At 43.2% G+C, this 12,861-nt stretch overlaps 1 protein-coding gene across 4 annotated transcripts in view; it reads left to right on the top strand.

The window, feature by feature from the left end:
- The window catches only part of RNF157 (ring finger protein 157), a 102,511-nt gene that overhangs the window by 69,485 nt on the left and 20,165 nt on the right, over window positions 1–12,861 (top strand). For all 4 annotated transcript variants that reach the window (XM_020813233.3, XM_020813232.3, XM_020813234.3 and 1 more), the window contains exons 5-12: window positions 2,569–2,686; window positions 4,559–4,625; window positions 4,955–4,998; window positions 6,556–6,603; window positions 7,106–7,177; window positions 7,721–7,880; window positions 8,244–8,356; window positions 11,757–11,995. In XM_020813233.3, the coding sequence (XP_020668892.1) occupies window positions 2,569–2,686; window positions 4,559–4,625; window positions 4,955–4,998; window positions 6,556–6,603; window positions 7,106–7,177; window positions 7,721–7,880; window positions 8,244–8,356; window positions 11,757–11,995 (861 nt within the window). The remainder of the gene's footprint in view (window positions 1–2,568; window positions 2,687–4,558; window positions 4,626–4,954; window positions 4,999–6,555; window positions 6,604–7,105; window positions 7,178–7,720; window positions 7,881–8,243; window positions 8,357–11,756; window positions 11,996–12,861) is intronic.

Below are 12,861 nucleotides of genomic sequence, written 5' to 3' on the forward strand. Positions count from 1 at the left end.
ACCATAAACATGCTGGCATATCGCTGCTACAGCCTGGAAATACTCAGGGTCAAACTAGATATTAAGAGGAAAGCATATTTCCTAGGACTCACCATTTCCTCTCACTCGGTATTCCACAGGGACGTGCCCCTCAGCAATCAGATACATAAATGAAGCCCATATTGACTTTACCAGTCACATATATACACACACAAGCATGCCAAAAGTAAGAGCTGTAGGTGATGAAAATCACAAGCTGTGACAAGCAGACATCTTTGACCAGTTGAGGGAACACCTCTACAAAATACATGATAAATGTATTCACCCATCTGACCATGTCTCCAAAGCAAGAGTGGGCAACGTCCTGCTTTTGACATCTGCTTTGACCATTAACTTTGCTGCTGTGCTGCCAAATTTTGGGCAAATAGCACCAAAAGAGGTAGATTGGGTGGGTGAGTGTGAACCCTGTATTTTTATTCTGAAACACAGGGATCACACCTATTTCACTCGCACCTTACTTTTCTAGGGAAATGCCACTCTTTGTTGCTGTGCAACCATGTCCGGGTACTGGAGCTGCCTCTCAGACAAGAACGATGTCACGGCCCAGTCATTGCTGTGGAGGTTTCCTGGTGACGTTTTTGCCAGCAGGGGGTTGGGGGCAGCTCCAGCAGCTCTGTTTCCCGTGCATATCAAGTGGGCAAGCTGTTCTCCCAACCCCAGCCCTATCGGTCGTGACAAGAAACCTCCCAGCGCTTGCTGGCTAACGGTCCTGCGAATGGTGGCTCCACATCCTGCTTTAATGTGAGGAAGCAGGATGTTTAAAATGGAGAGTTTCAGACCTGTTTTTAGATAACCTGCCGTAAAAACAAAAGATATAGTTCCTTCCAGGGTTGAGCACATTCACAATAATGAGGATGCTCCCCATGTCTGAGAGGGAAGAGGCATTGATTTCCAACAACAAAATGCTTCTATGCGAGTGCTAAGATAAATCTCCCCTAAGAGAAAAAGATACCTAAACTCAAGGCAAACCACTGCTTATTGTGTCGGCTAAATGAAATCTATCAATGGCCAGAATGGGTAGAGATGAAAAGTTGCCCAGCTTTAGAAGGAACTAAATGAAATCACGTTCCGGGCCTGTGGCCTCTTGCAAAAATAGCGAAGTGTCTTGCATCACTTTGAATATTTGGGAAAGGGGGCCTTCTTGGCACCACAGAACCCGAATGAAAATGTATAAGTAAATACTAACAAATTGTTGCAGCAGATTTTGTGGTCTAGAGTTTGTTTTCATCAGGTCTGGTTGGCAGATAAGCATAGGCACACAGAGAAAAATGGGAGTGGTGGGGACAGAGAGAAATGAAAAGCAGATCATGGTTTTGAGTTTGTATGAATTGCACAAAACAGCAAGAAGAGAAACTAGGAAGCAACGGGGAGACCAGACACTGCTAGTTTTGTGTGTCCAAGGGTCCTAAGGCAAGAGATGCTCAACGCCTGCCCACCCCAATTAATCCTCTTTCTCATCATCACTGGCACCAACTGCTGCTGCTCCTCCTCCTCTTTCTTATCACTGCTGACATGTGCTTGCTTGGCAGGCAGGCAGCCGGGGAGCAAGCATCTGTTCCTCCTCCTCCTTGCCGCCACCAGTGCCCCTGATGGGGCCAGAGGGAGGGAAGGTTAAATGAGCAGGTTGTGGTGGTGAAGAAAAGGGGCAGCCCCAGAGGTGCTTAGTGGGGTGTGGGTCCAGCCATTCCTAACCCTGGTTCTTCCCGTAAACCAGACCCTAGGTGCAGGCTAAGGAGTGGAAGGAATGACACACACAAAAAAAAGGCTCTGAAGGCCTTGTGATAGTGCTCTATGTGCGCCAGGAAGGGATCTGCCAGGGGCAGGTTCTGGACAGCTGGCTCTGATAGACAGTTTGAGAGTACTTGGAACAGTTAGAAGGACAGAGCATCAGGATTATGTCAGCCTCTTGTCAGGGAGAGAATGGCTTTTGAAATCATGTGCAGAAGGGAGCCCGGAATGGCTTTTGAGGTGTCACTGCGGGATGCCCATCAGGACACAGATGAGTGCTTCAGAGAGGGTCAGGAGGGCTGGGAGTCAGCATGGGCGTCCTGATAATAGGCCCTGGGGGGGTACCATTAGAGCATCTTGATTAGAGACTTGATCTTGTAGATGGAAACTACACCAAGGATTAAAGGGGGAGGCACTATTTATGTATGTGTACAAGGTTTTCTACTTCGTCCTTCAAAGGTTTATGCACCACTGGGGTAATTACAACTATTAAGACAGAAACAATAGCATAATTTAACAACAACATCATCAAATACAATAGAAGCAAGAGCAGTAAAAAGCAAAGAAGCTACAAATAAACACTTAATCTCCTTATCCGGACCCAAACCTGCCAGAATCAGGGAAGTACTCACCAACAAAAAGCAGCAAAAGATGGGGTCTGTCCAAGTCTAAAAGAAAGGATAGGGTGGGTGGGTGAACAAAGTTTTTCTACACTTTGGAGAGCTGCATGCTAGGATCCAAGAATGACAAGCATGCCTTATGTCGGTGCTCATCCTGCTCCCTTCTCCTTTTCTGTGGTAGCTACATCCCCAAGGATAACAGTTTACAGTCCGAGACTGTCCACTACAAGCGTGGCGTCTGCCAGCAGTTCTGCCTCCCATCCCACACCGTTGATCCCTCAGAGTGGACTGAAGAGGAGGTAAGGCTTGTCTCAGTGGGCCTGGAAACAAGGCGAGGATGAGGCACAGAAGCAGGCACCTAAGAAGGCCTGCATAAACCGTCAGACTTTTAGCTCCTCAGCAGCTCAGAAGTCCTACACCGAAGGGGTCTCTTTTACCCAAGTAGAATATATTGTACTTTATGAAGGAAGTTACACACATTTCTTTTGTTTTATGTTTGTGATATAAAAAAGTGACAGACGAGGACTCAGGAGACATGGGGTTGAATCCTTGCTCAGCCACATATACTCGTGGCGTGTGTGGAACTGGTAAAACCCTTCTTTGAAAACTCTTATAGGGTAACTGTAAGTTGGTTTGACTTGACGGCGTGTAACACACACAGGGCAGCACCTTGTAGCTGGAGGTGTTCTGCACACACAGAATTGTGGCAATAGCATAGGCTCCCAATCTTGCACCTGGATGTGTGGCACACCATCCCATTTTTGCAAGAGCCCTCCTTGGGCCGGGTAGTGTTGAGGTAAAGGGTGAGATGGAGACAAAATGGGGGACAATGTGTTTCTGCAAAGTTGTGTTGAGGGAAGACAAACATGGCCAGCCCTTTGGCTGGATGGTGTCATGCAGGGACTTTAACATTAATTTGCGGGGTGTGGGGGTGGGACTTTGATCTCAGCCTCCAGTAAAATTAACAGCATGCTTCTCTGTGTCTGATTGTATTATTTCCAAATGTAAGCCTGTGGTCCCCATAGAGATTATGGCACTACAGTGCTCTGTGAAGACAGATATAATCCTTCCCTTCCCAGATACAAACCCCCAATTCTTCCCCCGCCCCTGTGCTGCAGTTACTAATGAAAAATCACTGTCGGCATCTGTTTACTCCTGGTGGCTGCAGTGCAGGGATGGGGGGGGGGGAGTGGAAAGGATTAAGCTTCCTTCCTTTTCCTTAGTGCTGTGGCCATGAATCAGATTAGGTCTCCTTATTTGTATCTGAGTAAAATAAGATTTGAAAGAGAGCTTTTGTGTGCTATGTATTTCGTGTTGGATTTTGTTTATTGTTCACTATGTAATAATTTTATACTGTATTTATCTGTGTATTTTATGTGTGTTTTATTCATGTTGTAAGTTGCCTAGAGTGGTCATGACTGACCAGATAGGCGGGATATAAACAAACAAACAAACAAACAAACAAACAAACAAACAAACAAACAAACAAATGTGTTCTGTAGTTAGTCCCACAGTTACTGATTCCCTGTACAATGTTCAAAGTGGCATGACTGGAAACTCGTGATCTGTTTACAGAAAGTGTTTGTCATGAAAGACTGAGATCTCTTAATATTTAAAGTGTTTCTCTCCTGTATTTCTGTCCCATCCTGACAGCTTTCATGCAAGTACATAAATAGTTTAAGAGAGATTCTGAAAGTGTGTTCAGTATCCCGAGTCAAAAGGCACTTAATTTATATCCACTTTTGCTTGTGGGGCAAACATGACTCGCCTCTCTATTTGGTCCTCTCAACCATGCCATGCCAGGCTGAAAGAGTGACTAGCCCAAAATCATCCCATGAATTTCGTGGCTCACCATGGACCAGAACCTAGAAGTCCTGAGTCACAACCCAACACATTAACCATGACCACAACATGAATCTCCAAAAATTGTACTGGAGCTTTAATTCAAAGCCATCAAGCATTCTTTCTGGACAGCCATCTTTAAATGCCAACATTTTGTGAGAATTGTGAAGCTGCAGAATTTCAAGACCTCTGATTTCAGATTTGGGTATTTCAGATATGTTGGCATCTTGGGATACACCTGTAGTGTATGCGAATCATAGCAGGATTTTCACTGATCTAGCTGTTTCTGCTGTCTCATGTTTTCCATTTATTCTTCTTATTCTTTACAGCTGGGCTTTGACCTGGATCGTGAAGTCTATCCGATGGTGGTTCTTGCAGTGGTAGATGAAGGAGATGGTAAGAGATGTTCTTAAGGCTGAAATCTTTTCTGACACTGATTTAACAAGGATGCCCTAAATGTTCTCCTTGTAAGATCTCTCTGTGCTTTTACAACACAGCTTCTGATCAGGCAGATCACATTTCAAGTATAGAACCTGTTGGCAACAAACAATGCACACTCTATGAAAATCTCATGAATTGAGCTATTTGGTTCCATGAGACTGACCATGTTATAATTTTTGTGAACTTTTAAGAACAGCTCAACACAGGAGGTTAGGCAAATGCAAGAAGAAAAGAAAGCAATCTTTATAGGAACCACACTCATCTCCTGTTTTCTTGTCTTGCAGAGCATATGGGTCACTGCCACGTCCTATTGGCAACATTTGAGAAGGTGAGCATTGTCTTGCTGCTGATCATTTGTTAAAGCAAGGTTTTCAGCACAGTACACATAGTTGCAGGCCAGAACTTGGATCTGCTATTTTTGTGGACTACAAAACCCAGAATCCTCAGACAGCATGGCCACTGACTGGGCAGTTCTCAGCATTGCAGTCCCCAGATGTAAAACTTCCAAGTTCAAGACCAGACCTTTTGCAAGGTGTGGTCTAGGCTTTTCCAAGGGCTCAGGGTGTGAAGAGTTCATGGTAGCTGCACAGGGAATACAGTTGAGCCAGATAAAAAGCTGGCAGGCAAGGCTCACTTCACCCATAGTTTATTTCCAAGGATCAATGCTGCAGTGATACATTTTGAATCCCCTGCACTCATCATGACAGTCACCATAGCCTCCCCCCACCGAAAACTCCAGAGAATGAAAACAGATATATTGATCCATGTCAGCTAACTCATTCTACTGATTTTCAATTCTACCAGGACCAGAGCTTTGGTAAAACGAGCAGTTCATAATTAGTCACCTATTCAGAATTAAACCATCACAGACTACTTACCATTAAAACAGGGATAGCTCAGAACAACATATTTTCCATCTACTACCCTCACCTACAGGTGAGCTTTGGAGCTAAATCCAGGGGAAACAAGAAAATCCAAGGAAGATGGCTCGTGGCATTATAGCCACTGCTAAACAAAATGGCTTAGCGCTTTGACCCTGACTCTGGAAGACCATTGGCACTGGGCATGTTGAACTGGTTGTATGACAAGGGCCTGTGCCCTAGAACTTCATGATTTAGTCAGCAGCTCCCTAGCCTTCTCTGTTCACTGCTCAGTAAGTACAACATCCAGGATGATGATTCCAGGACCATGAGGAATGCCTAAGAAGGCTACTTAAAATTCCCACTTTTTCCAGCAGTGCTGATCTCTTGGAAGGAAGGATTGAGAGAGGAAACATTCTCTATAAAGCAGAATATCTTGAAAGAACTGGAGTTGATCAGGACAGAGTGCCTCTACTGGGGAGGTGACAATGTGACATATTCTGCAAACTATCAGAGGGTGGCATTTTCACGCATTTATTTGCCCTTCTGCCACACAATGGTAGCATCATCTCTTAAAGTGGCACACAGTTGGAAGGCATGCTATAGAACAACTCGAACTAACTTATAACAGCCAGGAATGTCTTCCATTAACTAATTAGCTTAAATGTATCTCTCATGTTCTTGGCTGAGTGAATGTAAAAACTTTTGCAAAAATACGCAATAACATCAATAAAATGAATTGAAAGATGATTGGAACTGTAGCAATCTTTTGTGAGAGCTAGTGCAATAATGAATGGTGCTGAGAGAATGAAAGGGACTGAATTAAAAGGGGAGCCATAGTTGAAGTCTCTCACACAAAGCACGGCATGAACAGGGTGCATTATTTTTGCGTTCTGCTGTACAGCAAACACATTTTAAAAAGGTGAAATTTTGTTTCATCACAAACATATTCTGTAAAAGCTTCTCAGCAGACAGCAATGCCAAAGGTCTCTCTCTCTCACCATACTGTTTTTTTTTTACCTCAGCATGCTGATGGCTGTTTTTGTGTGAAACCCCTCAAACAGAAGCAAGTGGTGAGTGTGTGGCTAACAGTTCCTCGTACCTGCTGCATTCAAGGGATGCTTCCTGAGGTAGTTAGAATCAGTGAAAAGACCCTCCCTTCCAAGACACTGTTTGGGAAGAAGGCCACAATTATGGATTAGAGATGTATACTACCCACATTAGTTATATATCTCACCACCAGTGGTTTTTGCAAGAAGCTTTTAGAAATAAGTGAAGTGGGGAGACCATTGATTATGTAAAAAGAAAAGGCTATGTAATATTTCAACTGAGGACAGTCTAGGTGAGTCAGACAAGGCAGAAGGTCTGGTTGAGGATGAAGTGAAGATGGCTTCCTCGTAGTGTGGGGCGGGAAGGGTGTACATTCAGGTGGACTGAAGTAGACTGTTATCTTTTGCAGTGTGAATGAAGGAAGTCTTTAGGAAAAGCTATATTCGGTTTTTCTTCCATGAGATTTCTGTTTTCAGTCTCTGCTGTCTCTTGCGATTTGTGTGGTGGTGGCTGTTTTCTCTCCAGGTGGATGGTGTGAGCTACTTGCTTCAGGAGATCTATGGGATAGAAAACAAATACAACACACAGGATTCCAAGGTGAGAATTACAGCTGATAGCTTTGAGCCAATTAACATGTTGCACACAAGTACACTCTTCAGGGTTTGAGTTTATAAATGAAAATGACTTTTGAAAGAAATTATGTGGCAGAATGTATTCTCAGAGGCTTTCATGGCCGGGATCCAATGGTTGTTGTCGGCTTTTTGGGCCTCCAGAACACGGCCAAACAGCTTGAAAAACTTACAACAACCATATGTGGCAGAAGTTCGTAAATATGTGTTGTGCATGTGTGCATCTGCAATATACACATACCTACAGACGTGCACTCTTATACATCCCAGTGTAAAGTAAAAACACCTATTTATATACATATAAAAACGTGCCTCCATTTCTTTAGTAAAAAACACTTTAGTGTCACATTAATTTCTTTGCAGATTTTACTGTTTTTCTCCCATGTCTGTTTTTTGCCTCTTTCTCTGCAAATCTGCCTTAACAACACTCCTACCTATACAACATCAATATGAATTCTGCTTGCCAAGTGGCCTTTACAGCTAGAGTATTTTGCTGTGCTCTCCCATCCAGGTAGCAGAGGATGAGGTGAGTGACAATAGTGCAGAGTGTGTGGTCTGCCTTTCGGATGTACGGGACACCTTGATCTTACCTTGCCGCCATCTTTGCCTCTGCAACACCTGTGCTGACACTCTGCGTTACCAAGCCAACAACTGCCCCATTTGCAGGCTGCGTAAGTTGACCTCTCTTAGAGTTTTTGTGTTTGGCCAAAACTGGTCACCTTCACTCTCCAAAGAGTCAATAGTTTATGTTGTTGGATTCTCTAATTTTACAAAATTATTACTGTACCTGCATACTGAATGCAAAATGCATTGCATTTGTGGAAGCCTTTTTTGTCTTGTGACATAACTATTGAAAAATTAAGATCATGGCCAATCCTTGCTCGATATGACTTCTTTGTCTTTGGTGCCCTGTTCATGGCCGGATATTTAGAAAAAGAAACCCCAAAGAGCAGTCTCTGTCTTCTTAGTATGTGTGATTTAGAGTGTGTTTTGGAAGCTACTCATTTCCCCCTTCCCCATTTCTTGCCCCACAGCGTTCCGAGCCTTGCTGCAGATTCGAGCCATGAGAAAAAAACTTGGGCCCCTTTCCCCAACCAGCTTCAATCCCATCATCTCCTCCCAGACGTCAGACTCAGAAGAACACTCGGTTAGTATGGGTGCGCCGACATGTCAAATGTTGACACAGTCTTGATTTGATGAACTGGTTTGTGGTGCTGGGAAATGTTCTAGTGCAGAAGGGTTGAGTGCCAAGAAATGTTAATTTAATTTCAGTTTCTTAAAAGAGTGAGAGAGAGAAAGAAATCCCTGTAATACAGTGGCACAGAGTTTGCTATTGGGCAGAGAGTGCCATCAGACCGGTATTTAGTCCACTGTTTGGACTGGTGCAGGGATGACCTGGTGGAGTCTTAAAGGTGGTGATCAGAGGATGTCTTTGCTAGCGTGCACTAGCCTGCTCCCAGAGCAGTCCTACCTTTCTGGCCCTTGTCAGGGGCTTCTGCTTCTTTGGTGAGAGGAGGATTGCTCTGGTTCAGATCAGTCCTAGCATGTGTGATTGCTGGGAATAGACCAAAGAAAGCTGTCCCCTTTCACTTAACTAATATTGTGTAGTGACGTGGTAAGAGAGACGCCTCATGCTATAGTTGAATTAAAGACTTCGCAGCTCCATGGAAGTATTTAATTTCCAATGGCAGTGTGGGGAGGCAGCTTTTGGAAAGCCAAACCTCCCTCCCTCTCCCTCTCCCTCTCCCTCTCTCTCTCTCTCTCTCTCTCTCTCTGTGTGTGTGTGTGTGTGTGTGTGTGTGTGTGTGTGAGAGAGAGAGAGAGAGAGAGAGAGAGAGAGAGAGAGAGAGAGAGAAAGAGAAAGAGAGAGGGTTTGTCTGTCTGTCTGTGTCTGCATGTTTATGTAGCTTGGTTTGGCTTTTTAAAAGGAGCAAGTGGAGCATCAGCCATGAAAGGAGCAGACTGGAGGGGGATTTTTCTTTCTTTTCTTGACTGTCTCTTTAAGAGTAAAGTAAACCAAATTCCACCCCACCCATTGCCCCCTCCTGTCTCCTCCTACTTCTGAAAGCAGTTGGTGGGGACCCTCCTTAGCTCACTCCAGTTCACTCTAGAACAGGCATGTAGACAAGCCCTTCATCTGATTTAGCACATTGGAAACCAGAAGTCGTGTAGCACTTTTTAGACAAATAAAAACTAACTAGTCTTGAAGTTGCTACAAGACTTCTTGTTTCTGTTACAGGAAATTTGCATAATGAATAACTGCCAGAAAAAAAACTGCCACAGGCAGTTAAGTGGCAACCAAATCTCAGTCAGGAGCAGGGAGTCCATTTGTCAAAACACAAATATGGTCACATGGCAAGAAGCAATGATTATCTGTGTATCTCAGAGCATATGTACTTCTTGCTTACAAACATATGCTCTGTGTGGTTGGAAAAGAAGAACAGCTTTGGTCCACTTCATTGCACAAATGGAAAACAAATTGCATGAGAATATCACTTTACCCAAATGAATTACTTTAAGATGAAAGAGAGCCTAGAGTAGAACTGGAATTTCTTTCACAGTTATTGCCAAATAAGATATGTGCATCTGCTAGCATGATTCTTATATCACATTTCTTTATAGTTTCTTAATTTCCTTAATACATTTTAAATAACAAACCCTGCACTTCATAAAAGTGTATAAATCATTTGAATCTTGTTTTATTTAAAAATTAATTTTAATTTGCACGTGTCGGTACACGGTCACATATGTGTTCCCTCTCCAGTGTGAAAGAAAGAAGGAGGACTTGAGGATCTTTCTTTCTAGTGCCCCAAAGTATCAAGAGTCAGGCAAATAAAGGTCATGATCCAGCAGCCATGGATGAGTTCCAAAGAACTGCCAGTCTGGAAGACCTGTCAGCAGTTGAGGCTTTTTAGATTGTTGGTGAGGGAGGGAGAATGTATGGTTCTCCAGATGTTGCTGAACAGCTTCCGTCTTCCATCCACACGCCCTGTGATGGCTCAGGGCCTGCTCGTACAGCCACAAAACTTGGAATTTAATCTGTGTTACTAACTGTGCTTATGGGAGTGGCCATTTCTCTCTCTCTCTCTCTCTCTCTCAAGGACCAAACATTCCCCACTGCAGCTGCAGTTTGTGTCCTACAGAGATCTATTCAGTCCCAGCAGCACCATCTTAGAATTGTTTCCTGGTCTACTTCTGCAAGCTCAGGATTTAGTGCTACCATCATATCTGTCCTATGGAGTACTGGAATTTTTCATATTCTTGGTCTTCTTGACCCTAAGTGCAGATGAAATTTGGGTGATGGTACTGCTTTGCTGTGCATTTGGAAGACAAATGACTCTCCATATTGTCTAGATTGATTTAAAAAAAAGCTTTGTGCTTAAAACCTAGAATTGTTCTTGGGACATTAGTTTTGTTTAGATTACATGTGTAATCTAAAGAAACATGAGCAAAGAACAAAGCTGCTACTCATTTGCTACAATGAGTGAATTAAGACAGATTTTTCATATACTGTATAAGACAAGAGCATGCAGTGTACCTTGATAGCTATCCTTGCAGGCTGTATATGGGAAGATTCTTGAGGACCGTTAATTCTGTAGTCTTGAATGGGTGCCATTCAGTAATGCTCTATTTACAACCATATAGTCTTTGTCTCCCTTTTTCCAATTAAAACATTCCAAGTTAAGTAATCCAGATTATCTTGTCCAGAATAAAATCTGAAAACCAGTCCTTGTGCACTACAATAGGTCATTCTGATAATTTGGATGAACGTCTTGCCTTGCAGAATAAATACAGAAGTAGACCTCTAATATGAGGTCACTGTATGACATTGTCACCTGTGCAAGGAGTAAATGATTTCACCAAATTTCAGCCAGCTACAGAGCCCCCTCCCTCTCACCCACCCCCAAAAGATGGATAAAATGAGAAATATCTCAATGTATCTATTGATTCTTTTTTATCCATGTAGTTTTTAAAAACTTTTCAGCCAATGGTAATGTATGGGAACCATCGTACAGCAAACCAAAAATGAACTGTTCTGGTTATCAGTGGGTCAGGCCCCATCAGGGTGTGTTATGGGTTGGTTTCATAATTTCTTACATTGAATGTTCAGTGGAAATAGGAAACACTATAAGAAATGTACATTTCATTTCATTTAGCTGATTTTATTTCTCTTTCATTCTACCTTGTTTTTTCGGACATAGGGGGCTTGGGTGGGAACAAACTTCATTTTGCAAGCCCACTCTTTTTGGGAGGGTGATTTGGAGTATTTGTATACCTTGCAATATATTGAAAGTCCCTCTGGAAATTTCAGAAAATCCCCCAACATTCATAACCATGCAAGCTTTTTTACATCATAGAACGTTAAACAACTTTGCATGGAATAAGCTACTCCTTCATTCATTATCTCAGTTCTTCTTTATGCATTGTGTATAAGGCAGATTTTTTTTTATTAGAGATGGATGGACCCTCCTGTTTTGTCTTGTAGTCTCCTTTGAAAGCATATTTGATATTGAGGGATATTTCACATTCATGTTTGCCTCCTCTAGTCTTCAGAGAACATCCCTCCCGGCTATGAAGTGGTGTCTCTCCTGGAAGCTCTTAATGGGCCCCTGACTCCATCCCCAGCCGCCCTCCCGCTTCACGTCCTTGGTGACAACCATGTCTCAGGCATGCTCCCATCCTATGGCAGTGATGGCCACCTGCCTCCCATACGGACCCTGTCTCCTCTCGAACGCTTGTCGGATTGTGGCAACCAAGGACTCAAGCTGAAAAAGAGTTTGACTAAGTAAGTGGCTTGCTCAAGTCTACCTCCTGTGCTGCATTTAGCTGTTTTGCAAACTACAAATCCTGATACTTGCTCACCTTGCCTACTGGTAAATCCTCCCCAAAACACAATATGACACATAAACATGATGCCTACCTTATCTTAACCAGAAAGGAATTGGAAGTGGGAAATGTGGGGCCAAACACTGAGATGCTGGGTGTTATCAGATGGGCAATCAGTCTGCTCTTTGGTCCACTGTTGGGATGGGTTGGTTTGCTCCTTTTTCTGGTAATCACTTGATGTAATTGCTGGAGTGACCCAGCCTATCCCCAGAGGTTTCCTACTCACACTGTTCTGGGACTCTGTTAAAGGCTAGTAATTTTTTTTGGTGCAGGTAGAATAGCTCTGTTTTGCTTTGTTTCCATTGTGTGTGATCACTGGAAATGAACCAAAGTCATCTTGGGACTGTCAAGGCTCCATCCACTGTCATTTTGCTGTATCATTAAGTGTTTTAAGAAGATGGCCATCTTGGGATATTGGCAAATTTAACATTTCCTTTGCTTAGCTGTGGATGAAGAGAGGAAATTTTTAAAAATCTGAGACTCTATTACAGCACATCCAGATAGTACACCACACCTGTCCATGACCCCTAGAGACCCTATTTTGCGAGCTCCAGCCTCTTCCAATGAGCCCGTGTAGACAAACCCTTAAAAGATGAAAATGGTACTTATTTCTTTGATTGTTGTCAGCCCAGCAAACTGAGTAGTGACTGGAATATTAAGAAGCTAGGTAAGGATGGCAGGGCTAGAAGAAATGACAAGGGGACACATGTGGCTCCTGGTCCATGTGTTGCCTATACTCCATCTAGCTAGTTCATTAATAGGCAG

The sequence above is a fragment of the Pogona vitticeps genome, chromosome 2, assembly GCF_051106095.1.
Source record: "Pogona vitticeps strain Pit_001003342236 chromosome 2, PviZW2.1, whole genome shotgun sequence".
Classification (NCBI taxonomy): domain Eukaryota; kingdom Metazoa; phylum Chordata; class Lepidosauria; order Squamata; family Agamidae; genus Pogona; species Pogona vitticeps.